General features: G+C 38.4%; 1 protein-coding gene across 3 annotated transcripts in view; it reads left to right on the top strand.

Moving 5' to 3' along the window:
• LOC139459484 (nonsense-mediated mRNA decay factor SMG7-like) overlaps positions 1–13,660 on the top strand; it is a 179,722-nt gene extending 166,062 nt beyond the window's left edge. For all 3 annotated transcript variants that reach the window (XM_071240925.1, XM_071240926.1, XM_071240924.1), the window contains exon 24: positions 13,402–13,660. In XM_071240925.1, the coding sequence (XP_071097026.1) occupies positions 13,402–13,485 (84 nt within the window). In that variant the 3' untranslated portion in view covers positions 13,486–13,660. The remainder of the gene's footprint in view (positions 1–13,401) is intronic.
• Positions 13,661–14,809: the final 1,149 nt, after the last annotated feature.

Genomic DNA, 14,809 nt, shown 5'->3' with positions numbered 1-14,809 from the left:
TCAAAAAATAAAATAAACGTCTTACTGTGTCATAGCTATTAAGGCATTTTCCAAGTTTGGGCAACTTTAGAAATTTTGGAAAACAATTTAGATAGGACACTTGCCTAACGGGATCAGTTTCCATATCTGTGCTTGTTGACATCTGCGGCTTGGAACCTTTAGGCAAATTAAACCAGTTGTTTCCTTGTTTTGTTTTGTTGCTGTGTGTACATCTGACTGCAATGACAGGACAGGCAGACTCTAAACAAATATGACGTCTCATAGACTAGGGTTAGAGTAGCTTCTCTTTGATAAAGGGCAGTTACTCTAGCGGGCAGATCAATGAATTGCCACGAAAGGCAAGTAAAAACAATTTGTTAAGGCAATTGTTGTTTTGCCTAAATGTAGTAACACCACTTATAAGAAACAGGTTTCAGTATTTATCATAAATGCCATACATTGAATTGCTGAAAGTCATATATGTTGAAGTATGACTATTATATGTGAAAACATAAAGTTTTTGCAATCGCGGGAGCGGGAGCATCGGTCTTCCATACAAAAAGATATCGAGCAATAACGATCAGCTGAACAAAAGTGCTACGCTTATGCATGGTTATTAATTTATTTCACATATTAATAGTAAAGCTGCAACTAACATGATATTGGAATACATTATTCCTGATTAGATAATAGTTTCAGATACAATTCTTCAGCTCATTGTATCAAAATTCTTTAAAGTTATATTAATGGTTAATTTTTGACAGAATCACCAGTAGATTCCGAGAAACTTGTGTACAGCTGATTGCTACTTCCAGCTTAGTTTACGAGACAAAACACACGGTAATCTTCATTTCTGCATATAAACAATGCCAATCAGAACAGGAAATACGATTTAATCAGTAATCTTCATGTCTAAAGAAGTTTTATCTCAAATTTCAAATTTGTATTGGCCAAGTTTAATTTGTTATTATCTGTTCATTTCCCTGAATTCGCAGAAGGAATCTGATGTAATTTTTTTCTGCGGAAGACAAACCTGGTTTATTGCAAATGTAGGGATTGTGTATGGTCTGGTGATGTGCTTCATTCCGATTCGCTTTATAGATGGGGTATATAAATTAGCATTGATTTCACGCATATTTTACGAGACACATAAACATGTAATGGTAAATCTTAACCTCTGCATATGAAACATTGTTCAGCATACAATGGTTATCCCTACCAACCTGCACAAGTACTGTTTGTGACAATATCACTAATAAAGAATTACCAACAGAATGAATCAAAACAATAACCATGTAAAATCACATTTTAAGCTCTAGAAAATATTGGCAATATTCCTATTATAATGCCTTTCATTAGATTGTCAGTAATTTTAAAACACTGTAAGTCTCTCACTGATACATACCTAACAATACAAACCTCAAATATAAAGTGTTCCTAGAGTTACATGATCATTTTGTTAAGTTACTACACTAAGTATCATAAACAAAACATAACCGTGATCTTATTTCCGTTCTGCAACATACATTATGCATAATGAACTGTGACCTCGACCATGCTACTTCTAGTTATAAAATATATGCTTTACCACTTTCCATCTGATTTTTCTATTAATAACATTACAACATGTACGTTTACCAAGTTTCAGCAGTCTAACAATTCATTAAGGTGCCTAATAAACACCTAAACCGACAACTAACAATTTATCAGCATCAATCATTAGGTGAAACACCAACTTGAATATTTTATAAATACATACTTTCTAGTGTTCTCATACATGAAACAGTAGTGTAAACATGATCTTCCTGGGGGGTTACTGGAGTCTGGTGTTTGATTTGCATACATTTCAGTACATCGATTAGGCGATGCGGTACGCGAAATGTGAAGGTCTTATACAATGTAAAAGTTGCCAGTAGCCTAAATGTTGCGAATTTTGACAGCAACACATGTAAGTAGGTCAAGTGTTTTCAAGATATTGTAAAAGGGCCAGGCACTGACAAATTTTGTCATCAACTAGACATCATTATACAATGTTCAATTTAAAAGAAATGGAAATCTCTGAAATCTATTTTGATATTTAAGGGTCAGTAGGTGCATGTTGTATAAATTTCTACATATGACACGTCCGTCTGTGGGTCCACAATGATTTTATTGAGACACAGTTACAAAGTGTACCTCTGACTCTCAGTCTCGACTGCCCAGCTCTGCTGGTTCACAATAATATATACCCCTTACGTGTGACCTAACATGTGATAACCGGTGAAGCTGAAATCAGTTCCCATTTTTTTTACAGTTGCATTAACAACTGTTGGAGACGATATGTATAAGTGATTGTTAAATATACCCGCTGAATGTGAAGCAAACATAAGCCTAGTTAGTTACAACATAGTTAATTGGTGTTAAATTAATCACCATTGTTTCTTATGTTATTATATCATAAGTTAATTCTATTTTACGGGCAATTTATAAGGTTTGTGTGCGCACTTGTGATGTGCTTCATTCCAGGTCGCTTTATACATGGAGTATAGGATTTTGGGTCGATTTTGAAGGCATGTACAGGGGGGTCATCTTATACTTCGGATGGCTTTATACACAGCGATATACGGTATATGTCTTAACTACATATCTTACATTCCTGACCATAGTCCCAATATGGTTATACCTCCAGACCAGTAGTACCTCGTCTGCAATCCCCCATCTGCAATCCCCCATCCTTCACTGCAGTGACCATCAGGATATTTCCCTTTTGGATGTGTAGGTCCAAGAATATCCCTGAGCTCTAAGAATATACCTGACTTCTGTCACTCCCTTTTTGGACATGCCTCCGTGGCTAACATGCATGTTCTAGCCAGGTCAAAGGTTGTACAAAGGTGTATCCCCCCATCAGAGTGTTTGGCTAAGGGGGAGTTGTGAGAAATGCCACTGATTAGTATTTCTTAATACAGGGCCTGTCCTGCAAATATTGTCTCTGATAATTGATTTGTATTTTACCATACTCCTCAATTCTCTCAAAATGAATTTCCTCAAACCACTGGCTCAAAGAAGCTGCAGCTTCACATGCTTTTCTCCACCAATGATGTTACAGTGATACTTCGCTACCAAATAATTGATAAGCGTTATAGATGATCAGTGGTTTAACGAAGGTCGAGTCGTAGGTGGTAGATGACCAACAAAACAGTATACACGCTCTGCCTACCTAACACGATCTACGTTGCACGTTTCAGAGTTTCAAAAAAGATTAGAATAGAACTTATTTATGATTCATAGTGTAAAAAAAGATTTATCAAGTATTAATATGCACTTTAAAAGACCCGAAACACATTGTATCCCTTCAGGTGAATACGCAGGTAGATCTATAACAAACTTGGTCAATAAAAGATGAAATTTGATATAAAACATCACACGACATGATTTACCATTTAAAATGTATTTCCTGCTGTCAAAGTCATTGTTTTATGAGCAGAAATTAAGATTACCGTGTGTATTTTCTCGTAAACTAAGCAGGAAATAGCAATCAGCTGTGCACATGTTTCCTCCCAATCTACCGGTGATTCAGTTAAAACATACACAGTGATACCACTTTAAAGAAATTTGATGCAATGGTCGGAAGAAATTGTATCTGAAATTATTTTATCAGGAATAATATCTCCAATATCGTGTTATTTTAGTTGCAGCTTCCACCATATATACTTAAAATTATAAGAACCACAAGCGTAGCACTTTGGTACAGATTGTATGCAGGATATTTTTTGACGTGTGGAACGATTTTGACCAGTCACCGTAGGGACTTCCCTCGCAACATGTATTTCAATTGCGAAAACGTTATGTTGACATTTAATTGTCAAACTGCCTCAAATATGACTTTTAGTGAGTCATGGTATATATATATGGCATTTATGATATGTGTATCCAATTGTATTGCAGTACTTCCCACATACTGTGTAACGCCTACTCTGTTCAAATGTTTATCCCACGGAAGCGAGAGACAGATGATAATTTTGATGGAATCAGTCGTGCGGGCTGTAACTGTCGATCGGAATATCCCGTTTTAACGTTTTCGAGGTTGAATGATTAGAAAACACATTCCGACTGTCACTTTCATGATCTGGTAAGCGACGCTTTGATTGGTTGGATGAAAGGTCGCTCTGATGTGACCCTTAATGGGATGTCCTCAGATCTTTGTTTAGTGATAGCGAGAACTAAGATCTGAATTTAAAGAGATTGGTTATGCAATCTACCAATCACTTCGCATACGTTTTCGCCGAAATAATTGTAAACATTATCATAATTATTGAATGATATATTGCAAACATTAGTCCAGATAAACAATGAACATTATTTTTTATTAGGTACCAGATATTATATAGTAATAGGATTAAATCGCATACTTCAATTCAGATTTGTTGACTGGTATTTCGCGGTGTTAAGCTGATAATTTTTTCTGAGATGGGGAAAACATCGTGTCATTGGAAAACTTGAGTTTATTGAAAATGTTAGTAAATTTTGTGGGCCATGCTTTACCGCGCTTTAACCAAGTTAGCGCTATATTGAAGGGCACAATAACGAGGGAACACTACTTGAATTCGTTCAATAGGCTTGATCCTGTTTTGGATATGGTCACCATGCCAGCCATATTGAAATACTTTTATGTGGCCGCTTTTCATCAATATTTGTTCAAAATATAGTGAAATTTGGAATATGTGTAGCTGGTTGAACTCAGCACATATATTCTGTTTTTCGTAATATTATTAACTTTGACCCTGATGTAGCCTTTGCTTATCGGCCCTCCTGTAAGTTTAAACTTCTGTGACCATTACTCATTTCAATTTTTTAAAATGTGATGATATTAGGTGCATGTGCAGTCAGCGAGTGCTGCAAAGGTATATAGTCTGGCAATTGGGACCAGATTTGAGAAGGATGGGGACATGCCGGATAAAAGCGCCCATTTTTTTCCACATGCTCTACATTACCATAGGTTTCAATTTTTTATGGGAGCCACTTCATCAAGGTGATGGATGGTGGCCATCTTGGATTTCCACAATGGCAGCCTTGTAAAACTGAAAAGTGCCATTATCTCGGCTTCCAAACAATTTAGAAGGTCAATACTGGTGTTAAAATATACATTTTCTGAGGCAAGGAATGCAATAAAGTTTTAGAATGTCACTAGATGACTATTTGTGCCAATAACTTGTACTGTTATATGTCTGTTTAGCAACTTGTACTGTTGTAAAAGACCATCATTTATTGCTACAAATTTCATTCGTCCACTTATAAACCTATTCATTGGGATCGCTATTAAGTAAGAGACTTCTTTCTATAGGCATTAAAACCTATTGTGAGGTTTTATTTTCCAGTCGGGTTAATATAATATCCAAGGGATTTTATAGGATATTCAAGTCATATTTGCTATAATATCCCAGGGATTTTATATAATGTCCTGGGTATTTTGTTAATGAAACTTCCGTTCAGATTGTAACATGTAATGAAATATAAAATCAAATGACAAATGTTTTCTTTATATTCCTGAGGATCGAACTCACAACCTTCATATCTGTAGCCCAGTGAGTGTACCACAAGGCTACAGAGGTGTTGATAAGCCACACTGGTTTTTAGAATGTCCTTTTCAAGATCCGTACGCCAGCAACAGATATTTTACGCGGGTTTCCTAAGGTTCATGGAAAGTATGTTCAAAACATAAAAATGTTGATAAATGTTGTTTTAAGGTTTTTTTTCCAGTTTATAAGTATGGAAAAAGACATTCCCTCGGTTTTGGTAGACAGAGCATGCCCTGGGGTCAGGAAAAACCGGGGGGGGCGTCGCCCACTTGGTTTTTCCGTCTCCCCAGGGCATGCTCTGTCTACCAAAACCTCGTAAGCGTGTTTTCTCCAATACATAATGGATTGGGCATTGTGTATCGTATGCCAACAGCCTACCACTGAAGCACTCCGATGCTCTTCAAATGCACCAGGAGCTGCAGACAGATCTGAGCCATACAAATCCTTCCTGGACAATGTGAATGCTTTCAGGGAGCTGAATAAAATGCCAGTACCCTTCACTTTTGTAAAGGACATTAAAATGTCACTTGATGACTATTTGTGCCAGTAATCAATCAATATGTTCATTCTGGCAATGTGTCCACATAATTTTCAACTATTTTCCTAGTGTCCATACATATTAGATTCCAAAATGTATCTGTGTGAAATAGTACATTACAACAAGTAATCAAGTTCCAACACACATGTTTGATCAAGTTATCTTTCACATTTGCAACTACAAAGCTCTGTACATTTCTAATGTGCTTTCTTGCATGAGCGCCTTGACCAGTTCAAGAAACTTGACCAGTTCACTGCAGTCTTTCGAAGCAATCGGCAGAATGTTTCACACAAGAAGCCAGACCCGGTTATCTCTATCCAATGTCCACCCACATCCTTCTGGACTGGGGGCACGGGTGGCCCAGTTGTCTATGTTGCCGCGATTCGCTGTGCAGAGTTGCGTCGCTTGGGCACACCAGAAACCTATGATTGTGGGTTCGAATCCCGGTTCGCCCCGATTATGTTTCTAGGTGTGTCAGCACCATACCCGTGCTCGTGGGTTTCACTGAAGTGGTAAACGTCTGAGACGTGCATCACTTCGGGCTTTCCTCCCACATTAAGCTGACACGCCGTGATATAACTGGAATAATGTTAAAAGCGGCGTTAAACCCAACTCGCTCACTTACTCCTTCTGGACTCGGTGTCGGCTGCTGTGCCAGTTCAGATTTCGCTCAGATTCCAGGCTGATAGGCAACTCCCCTTGAATGCTGTAGGAGGGAATCTTGAGTAGGTGGAATGTGTTCCATCGTGTTGTTCTTTTGGCAGGACAAATTAACCCTCTCCATGCTTCATTGACAGATTCCAGATCACTCTTCTTATCAAAGAATAACTGTGTAGCGCACCACAAGTTAAAAGTGGTGGGCATCTATGATCACAGGAGTATGCGGATTCGCTGCCATATAGTTGAAGGTCCATGCCGATTTCTTCCCCTTTCCGCAGAATGCTGAGGTTGTGTCACAGCCTGTGTAACAGTGGAACATGGAAAGTGCAGTGGACTTGTCGTTCTGCGGACTGTCTGTACCACAGACTCGTCAATCACATTTTGTGTGTCCAGCATTATAAGTTCGGGGGTATCATCTAGGAATGGATTCCACTGATGGTGTGCACCAGAGCTTGTGCTTGCTCTTTTCATGTCTTCTGTGTTGACATTCCTTCTTCATGGTGTTGTTTATTGTCTTCTTCTGAAATGTACTCCTGCTCAAACTCTTTAAGAAGTCGTGCTTGTTCAGGCCCTGCGATCATCCATTTTTGAATGCTGAGGGATTCTCAGTGAGTCCCACTGAACCCCCAGAACCCTTAACCAGATCGTTATTTTGCTCTTGAGCCTGATCTATCGGTGTGCTTGAGAATCTGTTTGTGGTCTTCGGAACAACCCAATGACCATGTTCTTCAAATTCCTCCTGAATGGACACAAGTGGGCTGAAAGAGACTGATGGCTGTGGTACTTAACTCTTTCTATCACATTTCACAATGTCTGAAATACGTATTCCATTTCAATTCCAAAAAATTATTCACTATTACCCGCAATATGTTATTGAAAATATAATTCTTGGACACACTTTGACAACGGGTCCACATTGAACATGTAAAAGAGCAAAGTAAAGTCGTTCCAGGCAAATCTTTAAAAATAGTATAGATCTAAAGAGTAATAAATAGAAGTTGTCAAACTTCCAGCTAAGATATTATTTCCATTACACACTTTGACAACAGGTCAACATTGACCATATCAAAGAGCAAAATAAAGATATTTCAAGCAAATCTTTACATATGTTATACAAAGTAATTAATAAAACCAACAAATATATATCTAAAAGTTATCAAACTGACATCTAGGTTATTATTTCTATCTTTTCGTGCGATCGCATGTTATGTAAGTCAAATGACATTTCGGCTTTCGTCGCCTTGAAATCTTGGCTCAGACACAATGTTTAATGCAAAAATATATGCATGAAAAACTTTGTCACATCTCGTAACCTAGCACAATACATTCACGAATTCCTTATTTTTAACATATGGTGTGATTTCCTGCTTAAAACGTTCAGAATAACAAAAACAAAAATCTTTCGTCAACTTCTGAAATTTATAAGATACATGAGGCACCATAGGTACCATAGCTGTAATTTGATTGGCTGCCTTAGGTCACGTGCTTAAATTTGAACAATCACGAACCTTGTAGCAGATTTCGGCCAGAAAGTATCATTAGAAACAAATTTTTATCCAATGAAATCGTATCAATTATAACCACGAAAAAACTGCAGGCGATGTTACAAGCGTGTTGAATAAGCTTTCTCGCAATGTGTCATATGCCAGTCTTCGACAAACGTTTTATTCATACGAAGCCTCGCATACCGGGGCATTTCTTCATGTTACTGAGCGGAGAGCCGCTGTTATTGGGAAATGTGGGATGACAGATACTATAATTCTTTATAAAATGATTTTCCAATTACGTAAAGAATGAAAATAAAACGGAAAGTGGATTTTATTAAATCTTATATTTGCCAAAAATCGTAAATGTTTTGCTTCCTTGGTCCTTTAATCTGGACGTTATCAACGTGTTAGCTTACATTTTTTTTTTCACAACAAACTTAATTAAGTTGTTAATGCATTATTGAAATAATGTGATAAACATAACTTTCATATTTAGAAACCATAGGATCAGACCTTTCAAATGGTGTATAACAAGTAGCAAAGATATTTTACAAGCAGATATTTTCTTTGATAAATGTTGACTTCATCTATCACACAAGAGTCTCTGGGAACTCAGTGCCCCAGCAGTAAACACTTCTGGTTGACTAGCGTTGAAAGAGTAACTGGGTCATGATCAAGGTTGACCTGGGCACTCACGGTTAAGAGCCCTTTACGTAGCTGAGCAGGACACACAACCCCATTCTTCGCAATATTCTCACAAACAGCAGTTCCCAGCTGACTCTCAAGTTTCATTACCCGATCATGGCTTACACTGAGGCCCAACTCATACAGCTGTGTAATCAACTTCTTAACAACTCTGGTTCGGGTGCAATAATATTTATTCAACTAAACTACACAAAATGACAGCATTGTCTAATCACAGTTGGATGCTGATACCAACTAGTTTAACAGTTGGTTGCTGATGAAAGGCAAACAATATCTTGGCAAACTTTGCAGCATGCAATGTCATAGATAAGCATGAGAAACTCCCAACCCAAATTTTTTTAGTTGTAAGGAAAACAAGTTAACATGTTATAGATTATGGATGGTATAGGAAATGTTGCAAAAGATCATATTGTCCCTCGGCTGGCATTTTGAGATAAGCAAACACAGAGTCTGATCGCCAATCACCAAGGACCTTGATAGTCTCAATTGGTACTCCACGCTGAAGCAACCATGTCACACCCCCTCGGCGGAGGCCATGAGCACTATAATCGGTCACAGAGAATCCTTGTGTGGTTAAGGCACGTTGCAGACGTGAGAGGAAACTGTTCGCTGAAAGCGTAGTCAGTTGTCCCTCTGCAGACACAGTGAAAATTGGAGCTGTGGGTGGGGGGGGCACTGATCTGGCAACCCTAAAGAAACATACAAGAGCTGTGGTTGGACACAGGGGATGCCCTGGATACAGGGGAAGCATCACATAATGGCATCTGTTGTAAAACTGTATGGTTTTTGAGGATCGCACACACAAAACCGCCCCTTTTTTAGTGAATCTCACATCCGATCGGCACACTGACTTGGCATACTTTGCAGACACAAATCCCATAACATAGCTGATTCCCAATAGTCCAAAGAAGCATACAAGCAAAGCCGCAAGAAAACGCACATCATCTGGCTTGTTTTGGGAAACTGTCAGTTGAACTTGCAGTAGCATGTTTGGAGTAAAAGGCAATTTGTAGTTTAGGGCTGAACCTTTGGTCCTCTTGATGCCCTTTAACATCAAAGTTAAGAGAAAATTAGCTGTCACGGGGTTAGTGAACGCAAACATCTGAATGCAGTATGCGAATTATGTTCAAGAACTGGGGAATCAAACTGTAAGCATGGGTCCGTCCTAAATATGGAGCATAGTGACATATCATCTGAGGTGTCGCTGGTACTGGAACGCATCCTGTAAGAACACAGAAATTCAGGTACGTCCTTGCATGACAACAGTAAGTCAATCTTGTGGTAGGAGCAAAACATTGCTGGAGCCACTGAGTAATTTCTTTGTCCAGGTTGCCTGCGAGATCATCTATTCTCGAACCTGTAATGATATGGAAAGCACGGTTTTAGGAGAAGTGGTAGGGCAACCAGTAACCAGGTGGCGGGTTCCGCGGTACCGTATACACCATAGCACAAAGGAAACGTGCCACCGCCACCTTGATAGAGTGGCTGCCATGAAAAATTGAAACCTATGGTAATGGAGAGCATGTGGACAAAAATTGGTGCTTTTAACCGGCATGTCCCCAACATCTTGTTAATCTTGACTAATCTTCTGGAGTATTTTTGTCTTGGCGATAATTTCATTTTGACCTTGATTTCACCTTTGGTTTTGGGCTATGCTCTTAATATATCTTGGGGTGGGGGTAGCCTGGTGTCTAAAGTGTCTGCTTGTCATGCGAAGGACCGGGCTTGATTCCCCACATGGGTCCATGTGAAGCCCATTTCTGGTGTCCCTGGCTGTGATGTTGCTTGAATATTGCTAGAGGCAGTGTAAAACCATACTCACTTGTTTGCTCCTAAAATATATCAGTATACATAGAGGTTATCACGCGAGTGTGTTTCGGGATGGTAAATATCCTGCATTAGGAATAAACATTGTATTTAGCGAGCCTTGGCGAGCTAAATACATAGTGTTTATTCTTAATACAGGATATTTACCATCCCCAAACACACAAGCGTGATAACCTCTTTATCATATAATGTCATTCTTTAATTCTGTGCTTCAAAATCGCTTTCCATTACACAAACATTACCGAAACATTGCGAGTTTTCCTTGAATGCGCGCATTAATATTTATTACATCACAGGGTAAATGATGTGTCAGTCGGACAGTGACAGTAGCCAATATAGTTCCAACTGAAATATGTTTCTTATACTGTGGTGAAGCAACATATACGCAAAACAACTATTGTTTTTAATTGCCTTTCACGGCAATCCATCGGTCTGTCCGCTAGAGTAACTGTCCTTTGTCAAAGGGAAGCTACTCTAACCCTAGTCTATGAGACGTGTCACGGCCACGGTCAGACGATCTTGACAGTAGGTCTGTCCTGTCATAGTTAAGAAGTGTAGTCAGATGTACACAAAGCGACAAAACGAAACAAGGTAACAATTCAAACATATTTCGGCCAAATCCAACTATTCTAATTTGAGGAGAAGGTTTCAAGTCGCAGAGGTCTACAAGCACAGATGTGCCCTCGCAAAATTGTTTGCGAAATTTATATCTCCAAAGTTGCCAAAAACTTATAAAATGCCTTAGCTACATCACAGTTAGACACTGATTTTCAGTATATTAGACTGTTCTTTTTATAATGATAGCAACTATCCCTGTAACTTCTTTCAGTGGCATTTAGAAGTTGGAGTGATGAAGTAAGACGAGTTTTATGGATGAACAACTTCTTTATTACAATTAGTGCGACGTTTCGGTGTAGATCCTAAGGAAAATAGATTGCTTGATAAAGGTGTTAGGATCTACACCGAAACGTCGCACTAATTGTAATAAAGAAGTTGTTCATCCATAGAACTCGTCTTACTACTTAACTATCCCTGTAGTTTATCCAGATTCCCGATGGTTAATTCTGACTCGATCGCCGAATGATGAGGGCGATGCCATGTTTGTTTATAAACAGTGAAAATAGTCCCTACTTGACCTTTGATATTTGCATCTTTATCCGCATATGACCCCAACGGATATCGTTTTTATCCGTTGGCTTTATCCTGCCGAGAAACCTACCCATTATATGATAAATATTTTTCTGTAAATATCTCCTCTGAAATTGCCAGACTAACTGAGCTGCTTTTTTGTTTCTCCTGATGATGCCATCTTATTTTGTTCAAATCATTAGATCTTAGTGTCAATTTTTTGTCCTCAGTATTTCTGCAGAAAATACCGTATTTTCTTGAGTATAGTGCGCACTCGTGTATAATGCGCACCCCTCTCTAGCAGGTTCAATATTTTGGAAAAAAAGAAATTTGAATATTATGCGCAGAAAAAAATTACGCCGTACCCCTTCAGCAAAGTCTGGCAAACAAACGGGTGATGAGAAACTTTGTAAGTACAAATTTGAAATTTGAGATAAAATATCACCAGACATGTTGATTTACCATTTAATTGTATTTTTTGTTCAGCTAGGCATTGTTTTATATCCAGGGATTAAGATTACCTTGTGTATTTTCTTGTAAACTAAGCCGGACACAGCAATCAGCTGTACACACGTTTTCTTGGAACCTACCGGTGATTCGGTCAAGACACACCCAATGATATAACTTTACAGTATTTTAATGCAAGGATCGGCAAAAGTTGCATCTGAAACTATTTTTTCATCAGGAATAATATATTCCAAAATCTTGTTAATTTAGATGCAGCTTTTACTTAACATATTTAAAACAATAATAACCCTAAGCGAAGCAGCTGATCGTTATTGCCCGGGTATTATTTTTTACATGGAACCAGTCTGACCAGTCACCGTCAAGGGTCCCGTGTACGTGATCGCGTGATCGTGAGAATTACGTGTTGACATAGAATCGTCCAACAAAAACAAATATGACTTTTAACGAATCAAAGTATGGCATTTATGATATATGTATCCATTCTCTGTCAACTAAAGTTCGTTTCAAGCCGTCAATAGCGGTAATCTGACCGTGGTTGCTGTTAATAACGGTGAGTTGTGCGATCTTCCGATCACTTCACACACGATTTCGCCGAAATTAATTAAAACAATATTAAAGGAATTTTGAATAAAATTAATGAAATAAGTTACAAACATAAGTCCAGATATACAATGAACACTTTTTATAGCCAGACAGTGTAATTACATGAATAATTTGCGAACTTCAGTATGGATTTGTTGACATGGTATTTCCGGTGTTACGTGCTCACGATAATATCTTTCCATGGGGGGAAAAAACATCAAAACTCATTATTTTGTGTATAATGCGCACCCCCTTCTACACCCTTGTGTTGTTTGAAAAAAAAGTGCGCACTATACTCAAGAAAATACGGTATTTGAGAATCAATGCTGACAGCAATTTTTGTATCTGTCTTTGTTGACATCTGTTGACTACCCAGGTGAGCTACAGTGTCATTGCTCTATTTTGCCATGTGATTAACAAACCTTACAAGTTTTATTCATATCTCATTCGATTTTCACCTGTTTTTCTACAGTCTATATGGTCATCATCGGGTCCATCGCCACTTGAGCGGCTTCTTGAACAACAGAAACAGCAGCGACAGGGTGATCCTCATTAGGACTTCTTGAAGACAACTCTTCTTGTTGCTACTACTGCTGAGTTCATAGATGACATTATTCACCAGTTGGAAGTACATCAAAGAAAAAAAGATTACCCTTTCTTCCTGGCAACATTTATGCGAAGAGCCTAGATTTGAATTTTTTTTCCAAGAACAAGGTTTCCAGTAACTTGTCCACTGTCCATTTTATGTTTAGTGTAAACATCACTATCACTATGGGTTAGAGACATTCATCTTGCAGTACAAAAGTTGGAAATACAACTTGCGACATTTTAGCAAAACAGTCATACTACAGTGTAGGCATGTTTGTTTAATCACAGGGAATTCTTTCAGGTTTTGTCAGAATTTGACTGCTACCACACTTTGTTCTTGAAAGTTCCAATGACATCATCTTAAATATATCATTTATGTTCAAATGAAATGTTTTGAGACCTTGATTTGTCATATCCAGGGTAAAGGTCAACTTGGAGGGCAAAGCCCGAAAAGTATTACTGTAGGTCAATGAAACTTAGTACTTGCCACTACTTGGCAGACCCGTAAAGAGCCGGGGTAGTACAGGTCTTCAGCAACCCATTCATGCTGTGAAAGGCGACTATGCGTGTCGTAAGAGGCAACTAATTGGACAGGGTGGTCAGGCTCGCTGACTTGGTTGATGCATCATCGTATCCCAATTGCATGGATTGATGCTCATGATGTCAATCACTGGATTGTCTGCTCCAGACTCGATTATTTTCAGACCGCCGTCATATAGCTGGAATATTGCTGAGTGCAACAAAGAAACACACAAAACTTGGCATTCTTAGGGCAGTGCTGTGATCTGCAAAGGCAGTGAATGATCAACATATAAGGTCAAGGTCATAGTGAAGACGATTCACAAAGTGTATTTGCCATACATACTTCAAAATGGAATGAAATTTCGAACAAGTGTAGTTAGCAGTGCAGCAGTGACTTTGATTTGAACATACTGCGAGCTGAAACTATTAGGGACATTACTCAGACATTTTTGTTCAAAATGTAATGCAGTTTTTATATGTGTAGATTGTAGTGTGGTCAACACATGGGTTCGCAATATCTTAAATTTGGACCTTTTTTTTACCTTTGCACTTTGACCAAAAATCTCGCAAAATACATTTCCTTTTAATGTAAACATAATCCACTTAGTAACTACAGGACCACTGAAGCTGAAACTTCCCAATGATGACATCTGAATTTTTTCAAGAGGTTTGAATCTGATTTTCAATATGTCCGCCTGAGCAGCCATGATGATTTTTTTTATTTCAGTAGTAAGTCCCGGTGACATAACATATATATATATCAGACTGAA

Source organism: Haliotis cracherodii, unplaced genomic scaffold, assembly GCF_022045235.1.
Source record: "Haliotis cracherodii isolate W230 unplaced genomic scaffold, xgHalCrac1.p SCAF_13, whole genome shotgun sequence".
NCBI lineage: Eukaryota > Metazoa > Mollusca > Gastropoda > Lepetellida > Haliotidae > Haliotis > Haliotis cracherodii.
Note: the sequence above shows the minus strand (reverse complement) of the source record. Positions and strands in the feature narration are given on the sequence as shown.